Source organism: Vitis riparia, chromosome 18 (assembly GCF_004353265.1).
Source record: "Vitis riparia cultivar Riparia Gloire de Montpellier isolate 1030 chromosome 18, EGFV_Vit.rip_1.0, whole genome shotgun sequence".
Taxonomy (NCBI): Eukaryota; Viridiplantae; Streptophyta; class Magnoliopsida; order Vitales; family Vitaceae; genus Vitis; species Vitis riparia.
In genome coordinates, this window is record NC_048448.1 from 26,644,387 (window position 1) to 26,670,608 (window position 26,222).

General features: G+C 35.2%; 1 protein-coding gene across 1 annotated transcript; it reads right to left on the reverse strand.

Annotated features, from left to right (window-relative positions):
* Nucleotides 1–4,117: 4,117 nt before the first annotated feature.
* Nucleotides 4,118–26,211, reverse strand: LOC117905586 (disease resistance protein RPP2B-like). Its single transcript, XM_034818481.1, has 4 exons — nt 26,114–26,211; nt 5,025–5,131; nt 4,521–4,955; nt 4,118–4,398 (listed from the first exon to the last, which is right to left on the reverse strand). The coding sequence occupies exons 1-4, from the start codon at nt 26,209–26,211 to the stop codon at nt 4,118–4,120; spliced, it is 921 nt and encodes a 306-aa protein (XP_034674372.1).
* Between the last annotated feature and the right edge of the window lie 11 nt (nt 26,212–26,222).

The following is a 26,222-nucleotide window of genomic DNA, read 5'->3' on the forward strand; positions in this document are numbered from 1 at the left end:
TCTCTCTTACTCTCTCTCCAATTATCGACTGCCTCCATCTTTCCTTTCTAATGGTGTCTTTCTTTTATGGAGCACGTGGGATCCATGCAAAACAAATAATAATAATAATAAAGTAATAGGAAAATTAAAATACAAATAAAAGAAAACTAAGGGTTAGAATAATAAAAAAAGAAACATGCAACTAAGAATTAAAAATCCAAAATATGTAATTTTAAATGAAATTAAAAAATAAAATCACATGCATAATTAAAATGAATTATCAACTCAAGCAACTCTCTATCAAAATAAATTAATAAATAAATAAATAAAAACAAAATGAATATGATTATTAAGCTCATGCAATTTTCTAAAAATAAGTAAATAAATGAATAAAACTAATAAATAGATAAAGATAAAAAAACAAAAACAAAATCAAGCACATGCAAGCCATACAAGCTATGCAACCATCCAAGTCATGCCAACCATGCATCCATACAAAAATGATCTAAATGGGCCTAGGGTACCTAAGTGGGCCTAGGGTGGTGCCTAATGGGCCAAGTGTGCCTAAATGGGTCTAGGACGGTGCCTAATGGGCCAAGTGTGTCTAAATGAGCCTAAGGTGCTTAAGTGGGCCTAGGGTGGTGCCTAATGGGCCAAGTGTGCCTAAATGGGCCAAGGATGGTGCCTAATGGGCCTAGTGTGTCTAAATGGGCCTAAGTACTTAAGTGGGCCTAGGGTGGTGCCTAATGGGCAAAGTATATCTAAATAGGCCTAAAGTGGTGCCTAATAGGCCTAAGGTGCCTAAGTGGGCTTAGTGGGTCTAAATAGGTCTAAGGTGCTTAAGTGGGCCTAAGGTGGTGCGTAATGGGTCAAGTGTATCTAAATGAGCCTAAAGTGGTGCCTAATGGACCTAAGGTGCCTAAGTGGGCCTAGGGTCGTGCCTAATAGACCAAGTGTGCCTAAACGGGCCTAAGGTGCCTAAGTGGGTCTAAGGTGGTGCCTAATGGGCCAAGTGTATCTAAATGAACCCAAGCTGCCTAAGTGAACTAAGTCTAAACTAGGGCTACCAAGAATCACAATGGAGTTATATAAATAACTCAATCAAAGTCCCCAAGGTGGCTTAGAAAAGATAGGTTACACGAGTAGTAATGGGGCACTAGGGAATTGTTGTAAAGTATCAAACGAACACAAAATAGGACATGTGCTAGTATGACAAAATGGAAGGTCTACAGTCTAACAAAGGCAAAAGAATCTATGAGGTCAAGAAAAAAATGAAAAAAATTTATATGTTTTTTTTTTAATTCATTTTATTTATTTATTTTTCTATTCTATATAAAAATTCAATATATATAACTTTTTAACTAATTCTAATTATATTTTTCTTTCATATTTTATATAATAAATCAAAAACTAAAAAAAGAAGACATTTTTTAATATTTCGACTATAACAAGGTGGCATAATTAATTTATAATGCTAGGATATCCTAACAACCTAACCTTAAAATTTTCTTAAATAAATAATCACTTCACTAGTCATATATTTTCTTATTCCACAATATTGTGATTGGCACCATAGTATTTGTTATACTTTGAAGCATTTTTGGTATGGTTCTCATCTCAGAATAAGTCATTTTTGAAGCAAACCCAACATGCTTGATATAAATCCCTCTTCCTAAATGAACCCCAATGCCTCTTATTTGTGAGTGTTGGTACATTAAGTTATATAGTTTAAGATTAATAATTTTGTTTCATTTATTTTGATTTAAGGCTTTTTTAGATTATGTCTCGCTTTCCTTTGAAAACTCGAAGTTGCCGGGTGGTCGATTGGAATAACAAAGGTAAGCATAGAAAGGTATGAGAAAGGTGAATTAGAGTTTGTTAAGGTTGGTGCGAACGTCAAGTTCTTAAATTGAGTTCAATGTTTTTATAACAGTTTTAAAGAACTCCTCGAGTGCTCTAGTGCTGTAGAGAGCACTTAAGCGCTCCTTGGAGCACTCAAGTGTGATAGAATTCTCTAGAATTCCAAAGCTTTGATTTTACAATTTTTAAAAGCTTTATTTTAGGAAAATTCTAAATCTGATCCACCAAGATCTTGGCCCTATAAACACCTTACCAAAAGAGGATTTTCTCTTTTTGATGCAAATGTTTCAAACAACCTAATTTGCCTTCTTGTTCCCAAAACTTTGAAAGATGATTGTCTTCACTTTTACTAGGTTGAGAAATAGATTTGCATCTCCAAAACACTAAAGTAAGATTCATTAGGAGCACAAGTGGTGTTGTACTACAAATGCAAAGTAGTAGAGGTGATGGGGGGTAAGACTTAGGGATGGCTTCCACTAGATAAAACTGTGTACTATGCTTTCGAATAGTGGATTTGTAATTGGATGTCTCTAACCCCATGGATTTTACATCTGCATGTTGTGTGAGTGGTTTTCCAAGTAAAAAATCTTGTGTTCTTGTATTGAATATTTTTAGGCTTTCCTAAATCAAATGGATTAATTTAAAATAATTAATTTTTGAGCCTAAGAGGTTCGAACACCTATTCACCCCTTCTAGATGTTACCTAAACTTGATCAACTAACTTTCAATGAGGAAAACTCAAATCACAGAATTTGCACTTTCAGCCAACGCAGTTAGGCTTAGACAAATTGAAGAGTAAATATCCTTTCAAATCAACCAACTAGCCTTTCATCCATGGAGGCCTTCTCCAATTTAAAGATCATGAAAACCTGTCAAAGCATTTCTAAAGAAAAATAAGAGCATTGGCTCACCCTAAGGGTTCTTTGGAGAGGCTTTGATCTTAATCTTCTCCATGAGCTGTTGAAAGGGTCTTTAACAACTGCTATTGGATTGGATGGAGCACTTATATGAACTAAAAATGATAAATATTAATATAACTACTCAAAAGACATTTTCACAGAATTGCCAACCTGCAGATCATTTTTAGTAAACCAAATCTTAAAACATTAGTCACATCCATGGCCAAAATTAAGTGAAGGCTAAACACAGATAGAAGAGAATCATCGGGACGCTCTCCTTAGCTCTACCAAGCTAGCTAACAACCTTGAACATAATATTGGTCGAGCAGTCCATGACTATATTAAGGGAAAAACCTATAAAAAATGTGAAGAACAAGAAGCCTAAAAAGAAAATATAGGCTAAAATAAAATGGTTCAATTTGGGAATCAACTGCTATGCAATATATGACTAAATTCTCAGCTAGATTCCTACCCCTAAAAGCATCAAATGCAGAAGAAAAACCATGCAAAAGAGAAACCAGTAAGATGATAACAATATGATAGTTTCATCTCTACCTTTCAAGTTTGAGCATCTTGTGCTGATGTATCCTCTCAATGTAGAAGTGGTTTGCTTCATTATATCAGTATTGTAAAAAGAAGAGGTGTAAGCTCACCATAATCTTCAATAGTTAAGAAACTTGAATTCTCATCGGTAGTGCTGCACTGAAATTCTGGTTGATTGTCTTCTTTCTCATCTTGTTCATATAGTAGATGGACCCCATACTTCTTCACCTCATAAGATGGGCCATAGAATTGGAATGGAGCCTGAATTTTACTCAGTTTATTTAGCCAATTGGCGTGGCCAATCCCAATTCGAGAAATTGGTTGATACCCAAGCCACATGTGATCTGATTTAATGAATCTGCACCCTTCATCCGAAGAATTCCGGTGTTCTGGATTGATGGGAGCAAAAAGGTGACCAGTTTTACCTTGAGTCAAATTCAAGTGACAAAATATATTACCAGGGCAATCATGGACTGCACCCTTAACTACAAAAATAGCGCGCACAGCCAATGCCATCAACCTAGTGTTACACCAATTTGGAGGCAGATGTACTGTTACTGTGGAGCCTATACTCTGTTGGCTGAACCACTCAGGAATTCGACTTCCAGGAACAAAAGTACTGGATTCAATATATGGAGTATATGGCACCATCAGGGTCATGAAAATCTTTGTCAATTTATATGGAAATAATGTAGAAGTAATGCTAAAAGGAGTATAAGAATTATTCCATAGGATTTAATTGATTTACTTTTACAATATGATCAAGAGAGAGAGGAGAGAAACCTGGATTGGGAATTGAAATCTTGGTAATTTATTTGCCAGACTTTGCATTTCCCTTAATGTAGCTGCCACAAAGTTGCTGCTTTCATTCTCAGACAGTCTGAAGCAATTAGAAAATGTGAATCGGATGCCCCCACATTCCTTGGATCTGTATAGACACTCGATCGACACAAAATGTTTTCCATAACTATGCAATCATGGGCATCTATTTCTTCTATACGTGATGGAAGCTCCGGTAATGATTGAAGCCTCTTGCAATAACCCAACCTAAGGCCTTTGAGCTGTGAAAGTTGATGAGGCTTGCAGGTAAGAGAAACAAAATTGTTTCTGCTCAGATCTAAATATTCCAATGGCACAGAGAGCTAAAGTCATTGGGAATTGCTCGTTCCAATATGTTGCAATCACTTAGATTTAACTTTCTTAGGGATCTTAAACCAGAGAAAGAAGGCGGTTGCAAACCCCCAGAGTGTGGAATTTCTGCGGGCAACAACTGGAAAGAGAGGAGTGAATTCCTTGGCTTGAATTCTAGTCCTTTACATCCCTTAAATGATAATACTTCAAGGTTTTCCAAAAGAGAAATAGAGGGTGGCAGCTCTTTTATAGCAGTTCCTGCTGCTTCAAGCTTCTCTAAAGCTTGTAGGCTCCCCAAACCCTCTGGCAAATTGTCTAGTTTTGAGAAACCAGATAGAATAAGAGTTTGAAGGGATTTCAATGTACAAATGCTATGTGGAAGAATTGCAAGGCTTTTGCATTCTCTCAGATTCAACAGAACAAGTCCACTTAGATGTTGGATTGATGAAGGTAGTTCTTTTATAGCAGTTCCATCTAAGAAAAGTTCCAACAAACTCCACATATTTTCCAGGACCTCTGGAAGCTCTTTGAGTTTTAAGCAATCTGACAGAATAAGAATTTCAAGGGATCTCAACTTCTAAATACAGCTTGATAATGACTCAAGGTTCTTACAGTTCCTCAGATTTAATAGAACAAGTCTAGCCAGATATTCAATTGACAAGGGCAATCCTTTTATTCCAGTGCCCTCCAAGGAAAGCTCTGATAAATGTTTCATGCACCTGGAGAAAGTAAGAATTTCAAGAGATTCCATACAGATGCTTCTTAGAAAACTCTTATGGTTCTTGCAGCCTTCTAAATTAAGGAAAACAAGCTTGTTTAGAGCTCCAATGGATGGATGAACCTTGGACAAACTTGTACAACCTTCAAGAATTAGTCTCCTAAGGTTTGGGACCCCAGAGAAGTCTGGGGTTTCAATTAGGTGTTGGGAGTAGCTAAGTTTTATGAATTTCAATTGCTGATACATCTGTCAAAAACAAAACAGAAAAAATGATTATAATTCGTTTAAAGTGGAAGATGAAACTTGTAAAGATTATAATCATATACCTTGAATCCTTTCCAAAGTTGTTCAACTCGACTGTAATAAGTAATAAATAATAAGTATTAAGTTTTATCATACACCCTCTAATTAATAAATGACATAATTTTTTTTGACAATTTCTTCATTCTACTTAAAAAAAAATTAAATTAAATTAAAATTAAAAAATTAACGTGATATTTATTTATTTATGTCTAAATTTTAAATATAATTGAATTTGACTTAAATCTAAATATAGTTTAATATCATTAAGTGTTTAGACTTTTTATTTATTAATTATTGAAATATTATTAACTGTTAAATTGTTTATTTTATTAATGTTAGAATATGTGAAGTGTTAAATTTATCTATTTATAGTTAAAAACATTTATAAAAGTAATCATTATATTTCTTCTTATTTTAATTTGAAAAGCTATAATTTAACAAAATAGTAATTTAATTAACACATCTGAAAATATTATAATACATTGTCAAAGTAAAAGTTTTGTAATGATAATTATGTAATTAGTAAATTATATTATTGTACAATCCCTTGTTCCATGTCATATATTATAGCATAGCTGTGCATACCTATCAGTGCATAGACATATATTTTTTGATAATCTATCATGAACGTCTTGTGCACTCTAAGTGAAAGTATGTATCTATTATAGTATAAAGATGGTGTAGGAAGAGGCTCCAGGTTTACTAGTTCACACTCAACCATAGCAATAGGGAATATATTACACATTATTTCCATCTAAAAGAAAGGTAGAAAAGACCTTAGAAATGGAACTTTTAGATAACACCTAAGGGTGACAATGGGATGAGTCTAAGAAGGGACCACCTCAATCTCAATCTTGTGTCATTTATTTATATTAAATGGGGTGAGATAAGACAAAATCATATTTGAACTTGTCTTGAACTTGGCCCAAGGGCAAGATGGGTCTCTAAAAAAACCAGCCTCATTGTTATTCTTAGGTACACATCTATACCAATGAAAGTTTTTACATCTATTAAAAAATTCAATGTTCCCGATGTAATTAACTTCACCAAACTACCCATACTTGTAAATCCATTTGCTTATGTCAGCTTATTATATGAGCTTGCATGGTGTTTTGTGTTCTTAGTTACTTCTCACCTTACTTCGCATCATATTGGCTCCCTTGTAGGACAAACTTGTAATAATTCGTTTCTTTCCATGTAGGTATTATTCATTTTGGTCTAGATAAAACAAATACCCCTTATATATAGATATTGTAAATTTTGGTCTAATGAACTTGTGAGATTGTTCAATGTAGATATTGTTTACAATAGTCCAATGAGTCAAGCTTGTAAAGTCAAATGCCTTTAGTGAGGTCGAATAAACAAAGACAATTCATTCTAGTCCAATGAACCTATGAGACTGTTCTATGTAGATATTATCTACAATGGTCTAATGAATATGAGGGATGGATTTGCAACAACAAATAGCACTTATGGAACCAAATAAACAAAAGCTTAGGTCAGGATCGAATACCACACTAGCCTAATAAATCTTCATATCTTTAAAATGGGTGGTTCTTTGATACCCATTATTTATTTTGGAGGTATCTACCCACATTTGATCCCACTAATAAAATGACATGTATAAAGTGTATGAGATTATTATTATTATTATTATTTAAAAAAAAATACTTATCAAATAGGTAAGCATTGATGAGAAATAATCACATGCATCTCATATGTATGTAAACATTACAATTTTCTTTTTATAATTTAAGATTAAATATCAAATACAATTTGTTATTTGTTTAAGTACCCATCCTTTATCTAAAATAACAAAATCCTATCAACTACCCTTGTATTCTCATTATTTAAATACCCAAAAAGAGATAATAATTTAATATGAAAATTAAATAGATTCAACTACTATGTTGGAAAATATGTGAAAATGTGTAGGATGTGTTTCGGTAAATTACATTTGAAGATAAAATTTGAAAGGGAAAATAAAAAAAATTGCATTTTTTGAAGAAGATATTATATGAAGGATTTCAAATGATTACATGTGTTAAAAGTAATATTTGATACTTTTTTATTTAAATATAAATTTTGATAGTAGAAATGTTATGTTAAATATAATTTGAATATGTAATGATTTATTAGATTTGGATTTTAGAATTAGTTTATTATTAATAAGATGGAGCTAATTTAGTCATTATTTTTATATCATTTTTTTCTGTGTTCATAATTAAATTTGAAGATCAAATTTTATATGTTTTGAAGAAGGCAAACAAAAAATTTTATTTCTTGAAGAAGATATCATATGAAGGATTTCAAGCGATTACGAGTGTTAAAAGGTAAGGAAGGTGCGGCTGGATCACCTCCTTTTCAGGGAGAGCTAATGCTTGTTGGGTATTTTGGTTTGATACTGCTTCACACCCAAAAAGAAGCGAGCTACGTCTGAGTTAAACTTGGAGATGTTCCTAGAGCTCCTTGTAAGGCTTGTTGCAAAACCCGTTGTCGGACTTGATTAATCGCTCTTTGTTGTTCAAAAAGAATGGTTTCATTTTTGTAATTTTCTAATTGTTCCAAAGTATTATAAGTTGAATTAATCAAATTCAATTTTTCTCGTTCTATCTCAGAGTATCCATTCACTCGATACTGATCTGCTTTTTTTAAAAAAAAAAATTAAATATAAATTTTGTAGGTAGAAATGTCATGTTAAAATAACATTTGAATATGTAATGATTCATAAGGTATAGATTTTTGGAATTTTTTTTAGTATGTTATTGATCAAATTGTGATAATTTAGTCATTTGTTATCAATTTGTTTCTTAAAAAATTCAATATTTTTTTTATCATCTTGTTTTATTTTTGTATTTAGGAATCAAAAATTAGTATTCATGACATTTTTAAATTTTAAATCATATCTTTACTTAAACATAAATGTGAGAAAAGACACGAAAGAATGCAAAAAAAGATATGAAATCTGTAAGAAATGGTATAAATAATGTGAGATAAAGTACAAAAAAATGTATGAATAATGTGAGAAAATGGTATGCACAATGTGATAAAATGGTATGAACAATGTGAAAAAAGATACAAATAATATGAGACATGGTATGAATGATGTGAGAGGGGATACAAATAATGTGAGGGAAGGTACAGACACTATGAGAGAGTACAAACAATACAAGGAAAGGTACGAACAATGTGATAAATGGTACGAAAAATGTAAGACATGGTATGAACAATGTGAGATAGGGTGAAAATAATGTAAGATAAAGTATGAAGAATGTGAGCATGTGTATGAAGAATTAGAGAAATTGTACGAAAAATGTGGAAAAAAAGGTACAAACAATGTGAGAAATTATACGAAACAGTGCAAGACATATGGTACAAATAATGTGAGAGAGATGGTATGAAAAATTTGAAATAGGATACGAACAATGTAAGGAATGGTACAAACAATATGAGAAAGGATACAAAGAATATGAGGAAGGATACGAAGAATGTGAGATATAGTACGAAAAATCTGAGAAAGGGTACGAACAATGTGAGAAAGAATACAAAGAATGTGAGACAGGGTACAAATTGTAAAGAAACCCGAATCACTTTATTCCATATCCTAGAATCAGGTTAGATGCATGCAAAAACTTTCCTAGGCTTTTCTAAATCCTATGCATAATAAAAACAAACATTTAAAAACTTTAACAAGATTTAAAAATCAAAAGAGAAAAACTTTACATTGATTTGGATATTCTCAAATCAAATCCATGTGGTGAAGTTGAAGCCTGAAGTATTTAGAGGTCTCAATGACACAAACTCGATATTAATTTACACCCCAAAGATGGGTTTTTGGAAGGAGGGATGCTGTTGCTATCTACAAATTGGATGACAGAACACAACTATCTTAAAAACCCAAACCTTTGAGAAGATATTTATAGGGTTCCTTAATTAGGCTTAAGTGACTTAAGCTTACCATGGACTTAGGTCACTTAATTTATCTCAAAATAGGTCCTAATTAATTAATTACATGACCCTATTAGGTTAATTGATTAATTAACCTAATAGGGCCATGTAATTAATTAATTAACCTAATCTAGAGGTTTTATTCACTTAGCTTTGTGTAACCTTACATAATTACCAAAACACTGTTATGCACAAAAGTTAATTAAGAGTTAATCTAACCCTCATGAACCATTCCATCAAGGCATATGAACTCGAGTGGGGACCCCACTAGGAGCCATAGGATAATACTGACTCCTTCATAATCCAGTTTTGAAGTTAACTCAACATTCCACTACAAAAAATTAATTGCACCACAATATCCTATGTACAATTGATTCATGCCTAATTGGTGTCTCAGCTGATTCATGTCCAGCTGGTGCTCCTTGATTGAGGGATTAATCAACAAAATTTATAACCTATTACACCATATACTAGGGTAGCAAAGACAAAGCTACTATAGCATAGTGGCTCTAGGATCGTTCACTGGGATGGGTTTTCACTTCACAAATGATATTAATTCAAAGCTGAATTGGTGCCTTTTCATTTCAAGGTTAGCTTTAAAAGAAAACATAAAGATGTTTGAATGAAAAAGGAAAGGTTTTAAGCTAACCAAAAAGTAGTAACTGATTTTACTTAGAAAAGAAAAGTGTTTCTTGGAGTTTCAGATCACTAGGCTCAGATTCCTCATACAAAAAGGAGAGTTCCGGTCACTTGTTTCTTTTCCTCGCATTAGAGAATTAACATATAGTTCCTTCTCCAACCGGTGTTGTACAGATGCTTCCCATTAATGGGTTCAAACACTAAATCCCTCTCACTGATGCAACTTGCAATGGCTCGTGCCTCTCACCTAGCACTTGCCATTCAAGGTGATCTTTAACCTTGGATTACCCGTCAAAAGCTCGCAAGAGGTAACTAATGGATGTCTCCTAAGAGTCCAAAAGCTTACCAAGTGTTGGCAATTCTAGAAAATCCTACCTTCAAGTCACCTACCAGAGGCTCGCAACGGGTAAACTAGTGCATCTCCATGGATGGAGATCACTTGCCTTACCAAGTGTTGGCCCAGGTGATTTAAAGGAGTTTTAAGTTAACTAAAAAGATAAAAACCATTAACGGGTCACACTTTCTCTTCATTAACAACTAAAACAACAAAACTTCCAATTTATGCATGAGGAAACTTACCCGGTTACCTTAGCTCCAAGAGACAAAGAGTCTAGCCTCTCATCCTCTGAGAAAACATCTCAGAGAATGTTTGGCTAGCAAGAAAATGAAAATGAAAGAGAAAACAAAAATATATATGAAAAGCAGAGCAAGTGCTCTGTAAAATATATTCCTTCCTTTTACATAAGGTTCAACAACCTCACACACCCTCAGAACAGGCTCCTCGGGCTCCCTTTAAACCAAAATTACACTTACAGCTATTACCTTGATATTTTTGCCAAATTCCTAACTTAAAAACTAAGGAATCCTATCACTGGTGGTTTACAAGGAGAATTTGGGCATTTAGGCAACAAAAATCTAATGAAAAATATCTCCAAGTGTCGGTTACAAATATCGGGAAGCACTAAGGACCACTTCGCAGGTGACAAGTGAGGTCTGCGAGATTTCGTAGGTGCACAAGAAGGGCTGCGAAATTTCTTCATAGCAACCAGCTGCTTCAACACCTTCACGAAATTGACTTCCATCTTGTGGAGTTTGGCTTCCATCGCGGCGTGAAGCTTCAGGGGAAATCCATAGCACTGTGCAAAAGTGTTGCGAAATATCTCGCAACAAAAGTGCTGATTCCGCAGCACTTTTCTGAATCCTTCCTTCAGCTTGGAGTGATCGGCTTCCAACGGCTGTAACTTCCTCATTTCAGCTCCAAATCGTACACGGTTTGAAGCATTGGATTCTTGACTTCCTGAGCTTTGAAATGGTATATAGCATGTAGAAAATGGACTTCGGGAAGTGCTCCAAAAGTGCGAAGGAAGACTGCAGCTGCTGTCCTCTGTTTTCTTCACTCTGTTTTCCTCTTTGCTTTTCTCCTTTGCTTGCTTTGAACGACTTTGGCAAAGGGCTATGGAGCTCCAAATCTTGGTTCTTCATGAATTTGAGCTCTTCATTGCTTTTCCATGGATTCCAAATAACTCTCCTTAATCTCATATTGCTTTGGTGATCAAAAAGCTATTAAAACACCAAAACTTAAACATTTTGATTAGAATTGATTGAAAGGGGCCTTAACATGCTAATTGGGTTAAAAGGCACTAACTACTACTCAAAAGTGTTTAAAAGGATTAATTATAAGCTATCAAATAGCACTTTTTGAGTAGTAATCACTCCCCCAACCGACATATTGCTAGTCCCTTAGCAATGAAGGAGAGAAAAATAAAAATAAACAATACTATAATTTACAACATCATGTTGATCACTTCAAAAAATGTTTAAGTGGCATGACTGATCTAACTCTCACATGGAACATCAAAGAAATATAACTTCAAATTTCAACAGGAGATATCAAATAATTTGCCTAGTCACAATTCATAAAGAGTAGGCATTATGCAAATTTAAGCTTCAAAAGAGTTTCCACTCCCAAAGGGTCAAACCTTACTCTTCCACAAAAATCTAAGTGTTACTTATTAGTTTCCGAATATAGTATGTCAAACTAATCTCTCCCCTCAACCTAGTTTTTTTTTCAAAGCTTAGCAAACTGATCAACCTCCAATAGGCTAAGAACGCACCTCTTTTCTTTCACAATTTTTTTCTTGTAGGAGTGCAAAGCTTAAAGGCATTCTTTTCTAAATTGTCCATGTAACGGGGGTCCATCGATGACTCCCAACCAATCAAGGTTTAGGGCATCAAGCTTTAAGGATTTTTCAACCACTAACTCCTCGGATTTTACCCCGGACTTTTGAGAATGAATTTTAATACCCAAGCACCTACAGTATGCTAAACTCCACCTATCCACCCATGTAACGAGCATTGAGGTCGGTGACTCCCAACCAATTAAGGCTTAGGGCACCAGGCTTCAAAGATTTTCACCATATACCCCTCAGACCTTGCTCGGGTTTCAAGGCAAGCAAACATTTTTCCTTCTTTTTTTTTTTTTTTTTCAAAGGCTCATTGGCCTTTCATAAGGTGTCCCAACACTATTAAATGATGTCAAATGTACCAAGTCTAAATTTTCCTAAGTCAAGGGGGAAAATAGTTTTTCATCTTATAAACGGAACCTAGTGTGCACAGTGTGTGGATAGCTTAAAGTGGAAGAACTGGGGTTGAATTCAATAGGAGTTTCAACAATTCATCAACTTTAGTAAGCATAATACAAACTCTAAGTCAAGTAAAAAGACAAAAATTCAATTTCTCCCTTTTCGTTTTTGAAAATTTTTCCTTAATAACCATGGAGAGTAGAATAAAAAACTTAAAAATTTTAAAAAATAAGCAAAAAACAACTAAATTACCAAAATAACTTAGCATTAATAGCAATACTTACTTCCTCAACTCTCTCCCCAACCAAGCTGAACATTGTCCTCAATGTGACAAAAGCGATTAAAAAATAGGGAGGAAGTGGTACCTCTTGAGTGGCATGGAGTTTGAGTCGTATAGGAGAAACCACATGTTTCAAAAAAACAAAAGAGTTAGTGAATAGAGGAAATAGAAAAAATGCCAAGTTTAACAAAAATGATGTCTATATATGATGCATCATCAGTAATACATCCAATCCCAGAATATAAGACATCAAAACATGGAGCTATGTATAATATATAAAGATAAAAAGTAAAGAGATGATCAAGTAATGGTAGGGTCATGTGGAGTTGATGCATCTGTGGTGGCCTCTTGAGTGGGTTGGATCAGAACTTCAACCTTTGTTCTAGTAGTCTCCTTAGATGGCATAGTCTCCTCAACTGGAGCTCTCAGTTGGTAGCTATGGGATTTGATGGTTTTAAAGGAGGTAAGAAATGGAATGAGAGGCTTTATGTGTGTTCTCAGGGTGCGCGGGGCTTTCCTCTAGTCTTGGTCAAGGCTGAAATGGAGAGGTGGCTGTTCATGAGTTCCAGAGGGTACTCAGCTAGTGCGTGGGGCTCTGTTGGCATTTTAGCAACTTCCCTTAGCTTTGCAAGGTGTTTTTGCAAACTTCCTTCCATTTTTCAAGTCAATTTCACAATTTGAAGGCCATTTCGGCTTTTGGTGGTGATATCGCAGCCATTTTGAAGCTTGGAGGTGATTTCGTAGCCCAAAAGTGATGAAAAGAAGGAAAAAAAATTTCGCAGCCCATTTCGCAACTGCGAAATGAGGGTCACTGTGCTGCGAAATGGCACTCGTGTGCCAAAAAGTGGTTTCGCAGCTGCGAAACACCCTTCCAAATGGCGTCTCGACTGTGAAATTCCCGCTCAGCTTTGCGCGCTTGTCTTCAAATGGCCATAACTTCTTCATTTTACCTCCAAATTGCATACCGTTTAAAGCGTTGGACTCCTGACTTCCCAAGCTTTGAAACGAGATATGGTATGCATAATTTGAGCTTCAGGAAGTGCTTCAAAAATGTCTCCAACAGTAGCAAAATGGAGGTGCGACATTTCCGCTCATGGTTTGCACAGTCATCTTCAAACAGCCATAACTTTTTCGTTTCAAATCCAAATCTAGCACCGTTTGAAGCTATGGACTTCTGACTTCCCAAGCTTCCAAACGATATATGGTATGCATGAAATGAACTTCGGAAAGTGATCCAAATGTGTCCAATAGTTGCCGAAATGGGGGTACGGCTGTGACATGTCTGTTCATGGTGTGCGCGCTGAAGGATTTTAAGGTGTGGAGGTTTTGTAGCCATTTTGAAGCTGCGAAATGAGTGTACAGAGCTTCCAAATGGGACTCTTGTTCCAAAAAGTGGTTTCGCAGCTTCGAAATCCTCTGCAAAATGGAGCTTTCCCTGCGGAAATGGGATCTTTCATGCTTTGGTGGTTCGCAACCGTTTCGCAGCTGCAAAATGGGAGTCACTGTACCGCGAAATGGCGCTCGTGTGCCAAAAGGTGGTTTCGCAGCTGTGGAATACCCTTCGAAATGGAGAAATCGCTGCGGAATTGGGGCTTTTTACGCCTTAGTGGTTCGCAAACCACTTCGCAGCTGCGAAATTGTGGCTCCTGTGCTGCGAGTGGCACTCGTGTGCCAAACATCGGTTTCGCAGCTGCGAAAACTTTCGCAGAGGACTCAAAAGTGTTGCGAACTGATTTTGCAACATAAGGCCGATTTCGCAGAGGCTGCGAAATCTCGCAGACCCCTGTTTTTCCCCTGTTTTTGCTCTGTTTTTGCTCTGTTTTCGCTCCGATTTCTTCCCGATTTCTTCCTTTGCAATTCCTCTTGATTTTGATCATCCAAAAACCTATATTACATAAAAACAAAGTAGAATTAAAGCATTAAAATCAAAATTAAAGCATTGAAATCAAAATTAAAACATTGAAATCAAAATTAAAACAAGTAATAAGTAAAACAAAAAGCTATGGACTAGTTAGTCTTAAGAAAGACTAAGTCCATCAAAAAATTTGATCCTGATTTAGCTTGCCCGGATCCCATATGAAGTTTGCATCTCTCACTAGAGATTTGCTGAGTATGATGGCAACAAAACCAATTCCCTTTTTGCCATACAAAGCTTGGAGAAAAAGCGGATGCACGTATTTCATCATTTTTTCCTTGATGACTATCCTCTGTGGTTCTTCATCCAATTTAAGATCATAGTCATCTTTCTCTATCCTTTTCCCCTTTCTCTTTCCTTTGATTTCCTCCCTCTTTTCTTTCTCTGTTTCACTCTCTACCTCATGCTCTAGCTTGCATGTGGGCAGATCAACCTCTTTACCACTCCTCAGAGTGATCACTTCTTTGACTTCCCTCTTTTGTGAAGATTCTCCCTCCTTAGCCTCCATTTCATGGATACTCATGGAATTTTGATAAGGTTGAGAATGAGAGTTTTCTTTTTCTTGCATTGTGTTGAGGTTGGCAAACCTTGAGATTGAATCTTGGAGATTATCTATCTTTTGAGATAGATCATTTTGCACTTCATCCATCTTTTTCTCTACACAGTCATTTCTTTGACTGAGCTGAGCATTGATGGATTTGTTAGCTTCAACAAAGTCTTCCATGACCTTGTTAAGATTCATCATAGCTTGTTCAAGGTTTGAGGCTTGCTGAGGTGCTTGAGCAGGTTGCTGATACTGAGGTGGCTGTGGTTTCCAAAAGAATGTTGGATGGTCCCTCCAATTGGAATTGTAGGTGTTGCAATCACCAAACATTTCCCTCTCTGTTGGAATGATAGGACACTCTTCCCCCAAGTGCTCATAAGATAGACAAATGGCACAAGGCATAGCTTGCAATGGTGTCTGAGAGGTGGCTTGCACTGGTTGCATATTCTTCATTTCTAGCTCATCCAATCTCCTTTCCATAGTTGCAATCTCTGCCTTCATGTCCATGCCGTCATTCAAAATATACATCTCACCCCTAGCATTAGGTTGAGACATCATTCTTCCCATATCTCTAGCATTTGGTTCACCCCATTCTCTTGAAAGTTCAGCCACATAACTCATGAAGTTCATGGCTTCCTCTGCTATGGTATTCAATATGGCATGCACAACTAGCAATTTGTGAATTAAGAACAGAGAACACAAAAGAAAATAAAAGAAAATAAAATTCTAAAGATTAAGACTAACTAAAACTAGCTGAAAGGTTAACTAAAACATAAATAAAGAAAAAGAACAATTAAAAAGAGTTAGTAAAAAGAAAAGAAAAGTCACCAAACTTGTGATGAAGATCACAAGTGTTCTCAAAAGATCATATCACTGCAAAGTGGCACCATCCCCGGCAACGGCGCCATTTGATTCATGCCTAATTGGTGTCTCAGGTGATTCATGTCCAGCTGGTGCTCCTTGATTGAGGGATTAATCAACAAAATTTATAACCTATTACACCATATACTAGGGTAGCAAAGACAAAGCTACTATAGCATAGTGGCTCTAGGATCGTTCACTGGGATGGGTTTTCACTTCACAAATGATATTAATTCAAAGCTGAATTGGTGCCTTTTCATTTCAAGGTTAGCTTTAAAAGAAAACATAAAGATGTTTGAATGAAAAAGGAAAGGTTTTAAGCTAACCAAAAAGTAGTAACTGATTTTACTTAGAAAAGAAAAGTGTTTCTTGGAGTTTCAGATCACTAGGCTCAGATTCCTCATACAAAAAGGAGAGTTCCGGTCACTTGTTTCTTTTCCTCGCATTAGAGAATTAACATATAGTTCCTTCTCCAACCGGTGTTGTACAGATGCTTCCCATTAATGGGTTCAAACACTAAATCCATCTCACTGATGCAACTTGCAATGGCTCGTGCCTCTCACCTAGCACTTGCCATTCAAGGTGATCTTTAACCTTGGATTACCCGTCAAAAGCTCGCAAGAGGTAACTAATGGATGTCTCCTAAGAGTCCAAAAGCTTACCAAGTGTTGGCAATTCTAGAAAATCCTACCTTCAAGTCACCTACCAGAGGCTCGCAACGGGTAAACTAGTGCATCTCCATGGATGGAGATCACTTGCCTTACCAAGTGTTGGCCCAGGTGATTTAAAGGAGTTTTAAGTTAACTAAAAAGATAAAAACCATTAATGGGTCACACTTTCTCTTCATTAACAACTAAAACAACAAAACTTCCAATTTATGCATGAGGAAACTTACCCGGTTACCTTAGCTCCAAGAGACAAAGAGTCTAGCCTCTCATCCTCTGAGAAAACATCTCAGAGAATGTTTGGCTAGCAAGAAAATGAAAATGAAAGAGAAAACAAAAATATATATGAAAAGCAGAGCAAGTGCTCTGTAAAATATATTCCTTCCTTTTACATAAGGTTCAACAACCTCACACACCCTCAGAACAGGCTCCTCGGGCTCCCTTTAAACCAAAATTACACTTACAGCTATTACCTTGATATTTTTGCCAAATTCCTAACTTAAAAACTAAGGAATCCTATCACTGGTGGTTTACAAGGAGAATTTGGGCATTTAGGCAACAAAAATCTAATGAAAAATATCTCCAAGTGTCGGTTACAAATATCGGGAAGCACTAAGGACCACTTCGCAGGTGACAAGTGAGGTCTGCGAGATTTCGCAGGTGCACAAGAAGGGCTGCGAAATTTCTTCATAGCAACCAGCTGCTTCAACACCTTCACGAAATTGACTTCCATCTTGTGGAGTTTGGCTTCCATCGCGGCGTGAAGCTTCAGGGGAAATCCATAGCACTGTGCAAAAGTGTTGCGAAATATCTCGCAACAAAAGTGCTGATTCCGCAGCACTTTTCTGAATCCTTCCTTCAGCTTGGAGTGATCGGCTTCCAACGGCTGTAACTTCCTCATTTCAGCTCCAAATCGTACACGGTTTGAAGCATTGGATTCTTGACTTCCTGAGCTTTGAAATGGTATATAGCATGTAGAAAATGGACTTCGGGAAGTGCTCCAAAAGTGCGAAGGAAGACTACAGCTGCTGTCCTCTGTTTTCTTCACTCTGTTTTCCTCTTTGCTTTTCTCCTTTGCTTGCTTTGAACGACTTTGGCAAAGGGCTATGGAGCTCCAAATCTTGGTTCTTCATGAATTTGAGCTCTTCATTGCTTTGCCATGGATTCCAAATAACTCTCCTTAATCTCATATTGCTTTGGTGATCAAAAAGCTATTAAAACACCAAAACTTAAACATTTTGATTAGAATTGATTGAAAGGGGCCTTAACATGCTAATTGGGTTAAAAGGAACTAACTACTACTCAAAAGTGTTTAAAAGGATTAATTATAAGCTATCAAATAGCACTTTTTGAGTAGTAATCAACAATACAATGAGACACCAAGTTCTCTAGATCATGACCTATTATCCACTATATATAGCCTCCCCATAAACTTGTCGTTCGTAGTCTAACAAGGTAAAAGTTATCAACATTTCAAGAATACCTTTGTAATCCTTGAGTTACATATGATTAAATGACATGCTCTACCTCATGATTACTACTCAAAAAGTGCTATTTCATAGCTTGTAATTAACTCTTATAAACACTTTTGAGCAGTAGTTATCACCTTTTAACCCAATTAAATAATTAAGGACCCTTGCAATCAATTCTAATCAAATTGTGTTAAGTTTTGGTGTTTTGATAGCTTTTTGATCACCAAAGCAATCAGATATAGAGGAGAGTTCTTTGGAATTCATTGCAAGCAATGGAAAGCTCAGAAACATGTAGAGCCGAAACTTTGAAGTCCTTTGCCATAAGCAAATCCGGAATGCAAGGAGTAAAAGATGTCCGGACAGGGCGTCCGGACAGGATGGCGGCGGAAGTCAATGATCCGGACAACATATCCGGATAAGATATGCTATCGTCCAGGTGTGATGTTCACAAGTGCCGTGTGCTTCTCCCAAAGGGAGTCCGGATAGGAGAGCGCGTCACATGTCCTCTTGGGGAATCTGGATGGAGTTGATCCGGATAGCCATGCGCGCTCCGTGTCATCCGGGAGAGAGGTCCCTACACTTTGCACACGCAGACGGTCCCTCTTGCAACATAGTTCTTTCCACCCGGGGAATTCGGATGTAGTTGATCCGGATAGCCTGGCGGCACGGATATCTCACAGCCGGATGGGAAAGGAGGACGTTCCGTCCGCCGACATTTCACATTCGGATATCTCACAGACGGATAGGAGAGGAGGACGTTTCAACTTCTCCAGTCAGACATATCCGGATCCTCAGACAACGCTTACCCGGAGAGTTTTTCTCTTAATATATAGTGCCGCAGTGTTCTCCTGAAGCTTCCTGATATTTTCGACCGACATCTTGGGATATTTTGCTTTAGATATTTGTTGTGACCGACATCTTGGGATATTTTGCTTTACATATTTGTTGTGACCAACATCTTGGGATATTTTGCTTTAGATATTTGTTGTGTAAATCCCCAAAGTCTCCTTGTAACCCACCTGTCATAGGATTCCTTAGTCCTTAAGTAAGAACAAAGGGGTGAATAACCTCTTATATATATAGATCTCGGGAGCTTGTTCTTGGGACGCATCCTTTGTACAGTTTTGGAAGGAAGTAAAATACAGAGCACTTGCTCTGCTTTTCACATATATTTTTGTTTTTATTTTCTCGTTAGTTTTCTTTCTAGCCAATCAAACTCTGAGGATTTTTCCTTAGAGGATGAGAGGCTAGACTCTTCGTCTCTTGGAGTAAAGAAAGCCAAGTAAGTTTCTTCATGCATAAATTGGAAGTTTTGTTGTTTTAGTTTTTAATGAAGAGAAAGTGTGACCCGTTAATGGTTTTTATCTTTTCAGTTAACTTAAAACGCCTTTAAATCACCTGGGCCAACACTTGGTAAGGCAAGTGATCTCCATCCATTGAGATGCACTTGTTTATCTCTTGCGAGCCTTTGGGAGGTGGTTTGAAGGTAGGATTTTCTAGAATAGCCAACACTTGGTAAGCTTTTGGACTCTAAGGAGACATCCATTAGTTATCTCTTGCGAGCTTGTGAAGGGAAATCCAAGGTTAAAGATCACCTTGAATGGAAAATGCTAGGTGAGAGGCACGAGCCATTGCAAGGTGCATTAGTGAGAGGGATTTAGTGTTTGAACCCATTAAGGGGAAACATTTGTACCACACCGGTTAGATAATTAATTATATGTTAATTCTCTAATGCAAGGAAAAGAAACAAGTGACCGGAACTCTCCTTTTTGTATGAGGAACCTGAACCTAGTGATCTAAACTCCAAGAAACATTTTTCTTTGTAATTAAAATCAGTTACTACTATTTTTGGTTTTACTTAAAAACCAACCTTTTCACACATCTTTATGTTTTCTTTTAGAGCTAACCTTGAATGAAAAATCACCAATTCATCTTTGGATAAATATCAATTGTGGAGTGAAAACCCATCCCAGTGAACGACCCTAGAGCCACTATGCTATGCTAGCTAAGGCTATCCTAGTACATGGTGTAATAGGTTATAAATTTTATTGATTACTCCCTAAGGACCACAATCAAGGGACACCAGCTGGACACGAATCAAATGGCACCACTGTCAGGGACCATTGAGAGGACATGAATCAGCTGAGACACTAATTGGAAACAAATCACCTCACTAAGAGCATATGTCAAATTCCACTAAAGGAATTACTATGTGTCCACATATTTCATGATCACACGTCCTTAGGATCACCCAATGGAACACACTCTCTTAAAGTCCATGAGATATCATGGTGTCTCTAATGAGAATACCAATTGTTATCGACTTCCATCAATAGTGACTTAATCCATAGGAAATATATGATCAACTTACGATCTCACAGTAGGTCAAAACCTCTACTAACTTTAACTTATATAAGCTTAGTATTCTCTTAAGGTTGAGAGACAATATAATATAACAACTTGGTGAAGTCATGACTACATGATAGTTTTATGTCATGACTCATCATAGGTCCTATTCAATATTGTGCAAACTTACACACTAGTATACTCACCATGGGAACCCCATCCCAATGGCCAAGACCAATCATTCCTCCTATTAGATGGTAATGCACTACAACTTCTAATGGGTTACCTAGGTTCATGAACCAGCTATGAACAAGTCATCTATTTGTAAGAAACCCATGACTTGAATCTTCTGTGCAACTCCTAATGCACTTAAGTTGCCTTTCATCAAACCTAAATGCTTACAAGGTATAGTGAATGTCATGTCATGTTCTTAAAGATTTTATCATAACTTGAACAATGTGAGACATGGTACGAACAATGTAAGAGAGAGTACAAATAATATAAGAAAGAGTACAAACAATGTTAGAAAGAGTATGAACAATGTGAGACAAGATATGAAGAATGTGAGGGAGGGTATGAACAATGTGAAGGAGGGTACGAACAATGTAAGACAAGACATGAAGAATGTGAGGAATGATACAAAGAATGTGATGAATGGTACAAAGAATGTTAGACAAAGTAAGAAGAATGTGAGAAAGCATACGAACAATATGAGAAAGTGTATGAACAATGTGAGACAATCTATGAGTAATGTGAGATAATGAATGAATAATGTGAGAGATGGTACGAACAATGTAAGATAGTGTACAAAACAATGTGAGAAAGAATACGAACAATGTGAGAAATTGTATGAAAAATATGGAGGAGGGTATAAAGAATATGAGATATTATACAAATAATGTGAGAAAATGTACGAAAAATATGAGACATAGTATGAATAATGTAAGAAATGGCACGAACAATGTGAGATAAGCTATGAAGAATGTGAGAAATAGTACTCTTCATACCCTTTCTCACATTGTTTATACCCTCGCTCATTTACTTTTGTACATTTTCTCACATTATCTCACATACAATAGATTTTGTTTTATTAAATAAAAAAATTATAAAAATATTGAATTTTTAAAAAACCAAATTGATAACATGTATGGCTAAATAATGTAGTTCTCTAACTACTATTTTTTTTTTAGTTTCTTCATGGATATAATGGACAAAGGAAAGGAAAGAAATTCATCATTGATTTGAATAATGAAAAATTTGATTAATAATATGATTGAAATGTGAAAACCGAGTCTGACAAAAAACCCATGTTAGTTTAAGAGAATATTTTATATGGTTTAAGACTTAAAGATGTATGGGAAATGGAGTTCAGCTCAATAGATGGGACAGAAGAATTTTACAATTTATACGTAAAGTTAACAAATTCAATGTTAGAAAGGATGATGTTAAATGAGATAAGAATCAAAATATAGCATCTCATAAGTGGGTTTGCTCAAAATAAGGATAAAGACAAACAGTATGTTTGGAGAATGAAAATAAAAAATGAGAACGTAAGACAATAACTAGAGTTGGTTGTGAGACATCACTTTGTATCAAATTTAACAAATAAATAAATAAGTGCATTATGAAGGAGTTTATGGTTGATCATAATCATCCTTTGGTGGAACCAAAAATACCCAATTCTTTCAATCCCAAAGGGTCATGAGGAAAGCATATAAGGCATAATTGACTGCAATGCATAGTGTTGGCATGAGAACTAGACAAATTATGGATTACATGGTGCAACAATCAAATGGATATATTAATGTGGGCTTCAGAAAAGAAAAAAAAGAAAAAAAAATCTATATAACCATGTTAATGTTGATTGTAAAGTTTAGATAAGAAATGGTGATAGAAAGGGTGCACTTTCTTACTTGTGTGGAAAGACTTAAATGGATACATCATTTTATTAAAATTACAATGTTGATAAAGACAATCACTTAACAAACTTGTTTTGGCCAAATTCTACAAGAAGATTGGATTACACTTATTTCAGAGATGTGTTAGCATTTAATAGAACTTATGAGACTAATGCTTATAGACAACTATTGGTCATACTAGTTGACATAAACCATCACCATCAAATTGTAGTGTTAAGATGTGCATTATTGGTAGATGAGAGTCTTTACACTTACACATAGGTTTTGGAGACATTTTTGGATGTAATAAATAAAAAGAAGCTTTGTTCTGTTATTATAGATGAGGACAAAGCAACGTGTCAAGCCATTAAGAGAATATTTCTAGAGTTTTATCATTGATTATGTGCTTATCATATTCAACGCAAGACATTCACTAATGTCTATGTCAAAGACTTTACTTATCATTTTTCTAGGTACATGTTCATGGAAGGCACCGTTAATTTGAATGTGCATGGAGTGGCATGGTGGAAGTGTGTAATCTCCATGAACATAATTGGGTGATAAACATATATGCTAAGTGTCTTGGATGGATAAAGGCTTATTTAAAGGTGCATTTTTTTGCAGGTTTGAAAGCACACAAAGGTGTGAAAGGATGAATGCATACTTGAATTGTTTCTTTAAAACTCATTTAATTTGTTTGAGTTTTTGAAGTATTTTGATTGAGCAAAGGCAAAGTTTGAGACACACACTCTTTTACTTGTTATAAACTCCAAACTCTATGAAATTGAGAAACATATAGAGATTGTTTTCACCAGGCAATCTTTTCTCAAATTTAGGGATGAAATGAATGGGAAACTTTTTTTTCCTTATTAGTACAAAAAATCATAGAGGTTATCATGTCCATACATTGACTAAATTTAGAAGCTCTGACAAGTTCTCAAAAGTATGTTATGGTAATTGTGATTAGTCTATGAAATGTACTTTTATGATGTTTAAGATAGTTGGTTTTCCATATCCCCACATGATTGTTGTGATGAAGATAGATCACCTTGAAGAAATAATTGAGAGTAGGTGGTCTAAGTTAGCAAAATAAATGGTTCAAGTTCAACATGGCAATGAAAGTCAAAAGATGTGGCTAACATCATACGATATGGTGCACTAAGCTCTATGTGCTTATAGATGTCTTATTTTTCATTTCCATTGAAAAAAGCTTTTAAAGAGGTTAGATGTGAAATTCAAAGACTCACTTGTCAAATGGAAGAACTTAGTAAAAATTCAGTCAAAAAAGGTATCTGGGAAATGTTAAAAGCTACAGAACACCTTGTTCAAAATCCTAACATTATGAAGACCAAAAGAAATCTAGGTACCTTAAGAGACAAATTCCAAAAACCAAGGTGTTGTGGAAAATGTAAGAAAATAGGACACATCGTTTGAAAATGTTTAGTGTTCATTAACAGTCACAATCCATCCATCCACATTGAAGATTTGAATGAGGAAATGGTATGGTCAAAGTCTTCATTGAATTCACTTTTATTCACTTTTATTCACTTTATAATTATTTTCATTTAATTAAATTGATTGAAAAAATTTGAATTGTTGAGGTTAATATAGGGAGACATGTCTTTATTACCAAATCACAACCTAGAACATGGAACAAGACATAAGAAAAATGAGTTTTATCAAAATGTAAGATTAACATTTTTTTTTAATAAGTTTTATTATGACATGCAAAATATTTTTTATGAGAGTAATTGAAAAATTAAATCATATTATAGAGAACGGTTGACACATTCCACAATGGTCTAGAAACAAACTTGTATGATTCATGGTGTGGATCCACCAAATTACTTCACAAACCAAGAGTCATAGAGTAACTTGCCTCTAACATATTTCTTTTATCTATATATTGAGTGAATTTCCTAAGCATTTAATATCTAGTCACATGAATTTCCTTTCAAAATATTATGCATAACTATAAATATTTTCAATGTAGGTTACCATAAACCACTTCACATCTGGATTTTCGGCTTTGAGTTTTTTGTATTAGAATCAATGAGTAAACTATGATGCAAAAAATCAACTATTGCATTTGTTCATCATACAAACTAAAAAAAACTTTGATTATATCTCATACTCTTCTTCTCTTACTTTTTGCATGAATGTGAATTTTATTTAGTATTATGACTTTCTCACTATTTTCATCACCAAGCACTATTCAATTTCTAAATCATGTCCAATAAGTATAGACTCTCAATGGATAGGGGTTGAATTTGACTCTATGTACTTCGATCTTTGCATATGACTGATGACTTGCACTCCACAATCCCACCTAACATAGAAAATGAGAAAAAAATTGTCTAATTAATAAGTAAAAATATTATTTAAAACACATTATATTTGATAAAATGGTTACGCTTGTGTGGACCCGCATTTTTCACGGGCATCCCCACTCGATCGGCGAGACTCACTTTTTATTTGTGAAAAATAATTTTTGGAAAATTCAGAGTCGCCACTTATTTTATTTTTATTTTAAAGGGAAAATAAAACAAAAAATAAAACCCTAAAAAAAATGACTCCATAATTTTTGGAAAAGCGTGTCTTTAAAAAAAAACCCGAGTCTAAGTCCGGGGATCAGGTTACTTATTGGGAAGGTACCTCTAGGAGGTAACACCCCTCTAAGCCCTAAAGAGGTCTCTACTAACTAAATTGGGGGTAATGTGGTAATTAATTGATTAATTGGGGATACCTAGATAGACTATGGTGATTTCAAAAAATAACATGCTAAATAAGGAGATCAATCACAATAAAGGAAAGTTAGGGTGCGTACCTGAACCACTTCTTAAGCGCTATCATAAAACATCAATGGTTAATTCAGAAATATGACACACGACATGCATTTTATCAAGGATGATCAAACAAGCATCGAAACAATCAAGTATGACATCAAACAAGGGCAATGACATGCATATTCATGATATTTTGGGAATGTACCTGGATAGCATATATAACTCCTAATGCGCTTCCTCAAGACATGGGGGTTAGATAATAAATAATAAATAATAAATCCTAGCATGCTTATCTAATTAATTAGCAAAAATTATTAGAATTCGGAATAATTAATTATCATACATATCTTGTATACAATTTCTAAAAAGAAAAATGTAAATATAATTACAATAAATAGAAGGGTGGTAGCAAAAATAAATTTTGAAAAAGATTTTCTAATGTAGGGATTTCACCAATTCCCCAAATTAATATACACGAATTTAGCCTAAAATTTTCCCATTTATTTGGGACCACAAGCTTTGATTCGCGTTTTGTTTAAAACCAAAATTTTTGTTGAAAATTGAGAAGGATGCAAACCGATTGAGATATGGTTGCATGTTATTTTTTAAATAGAAAAGAGATTTTAATTCTAGAGGCTTTAAATGATTTTTTTTAAAAAGATCTCTTAAAAGGTTATTTATTTATTTATTTTTTTGAGAAAAAGAGTTTTGTATTGATGAAGATGATTGAAAGCATACATTCACTTCTCATCATACTTATCACCATCCCCATCATCATCAAAATCATCTATGTCACCGAACTCAATGTCAACTTCATTGTTGTCTTCATCGAAGTCCTCCATCTCATCATCCT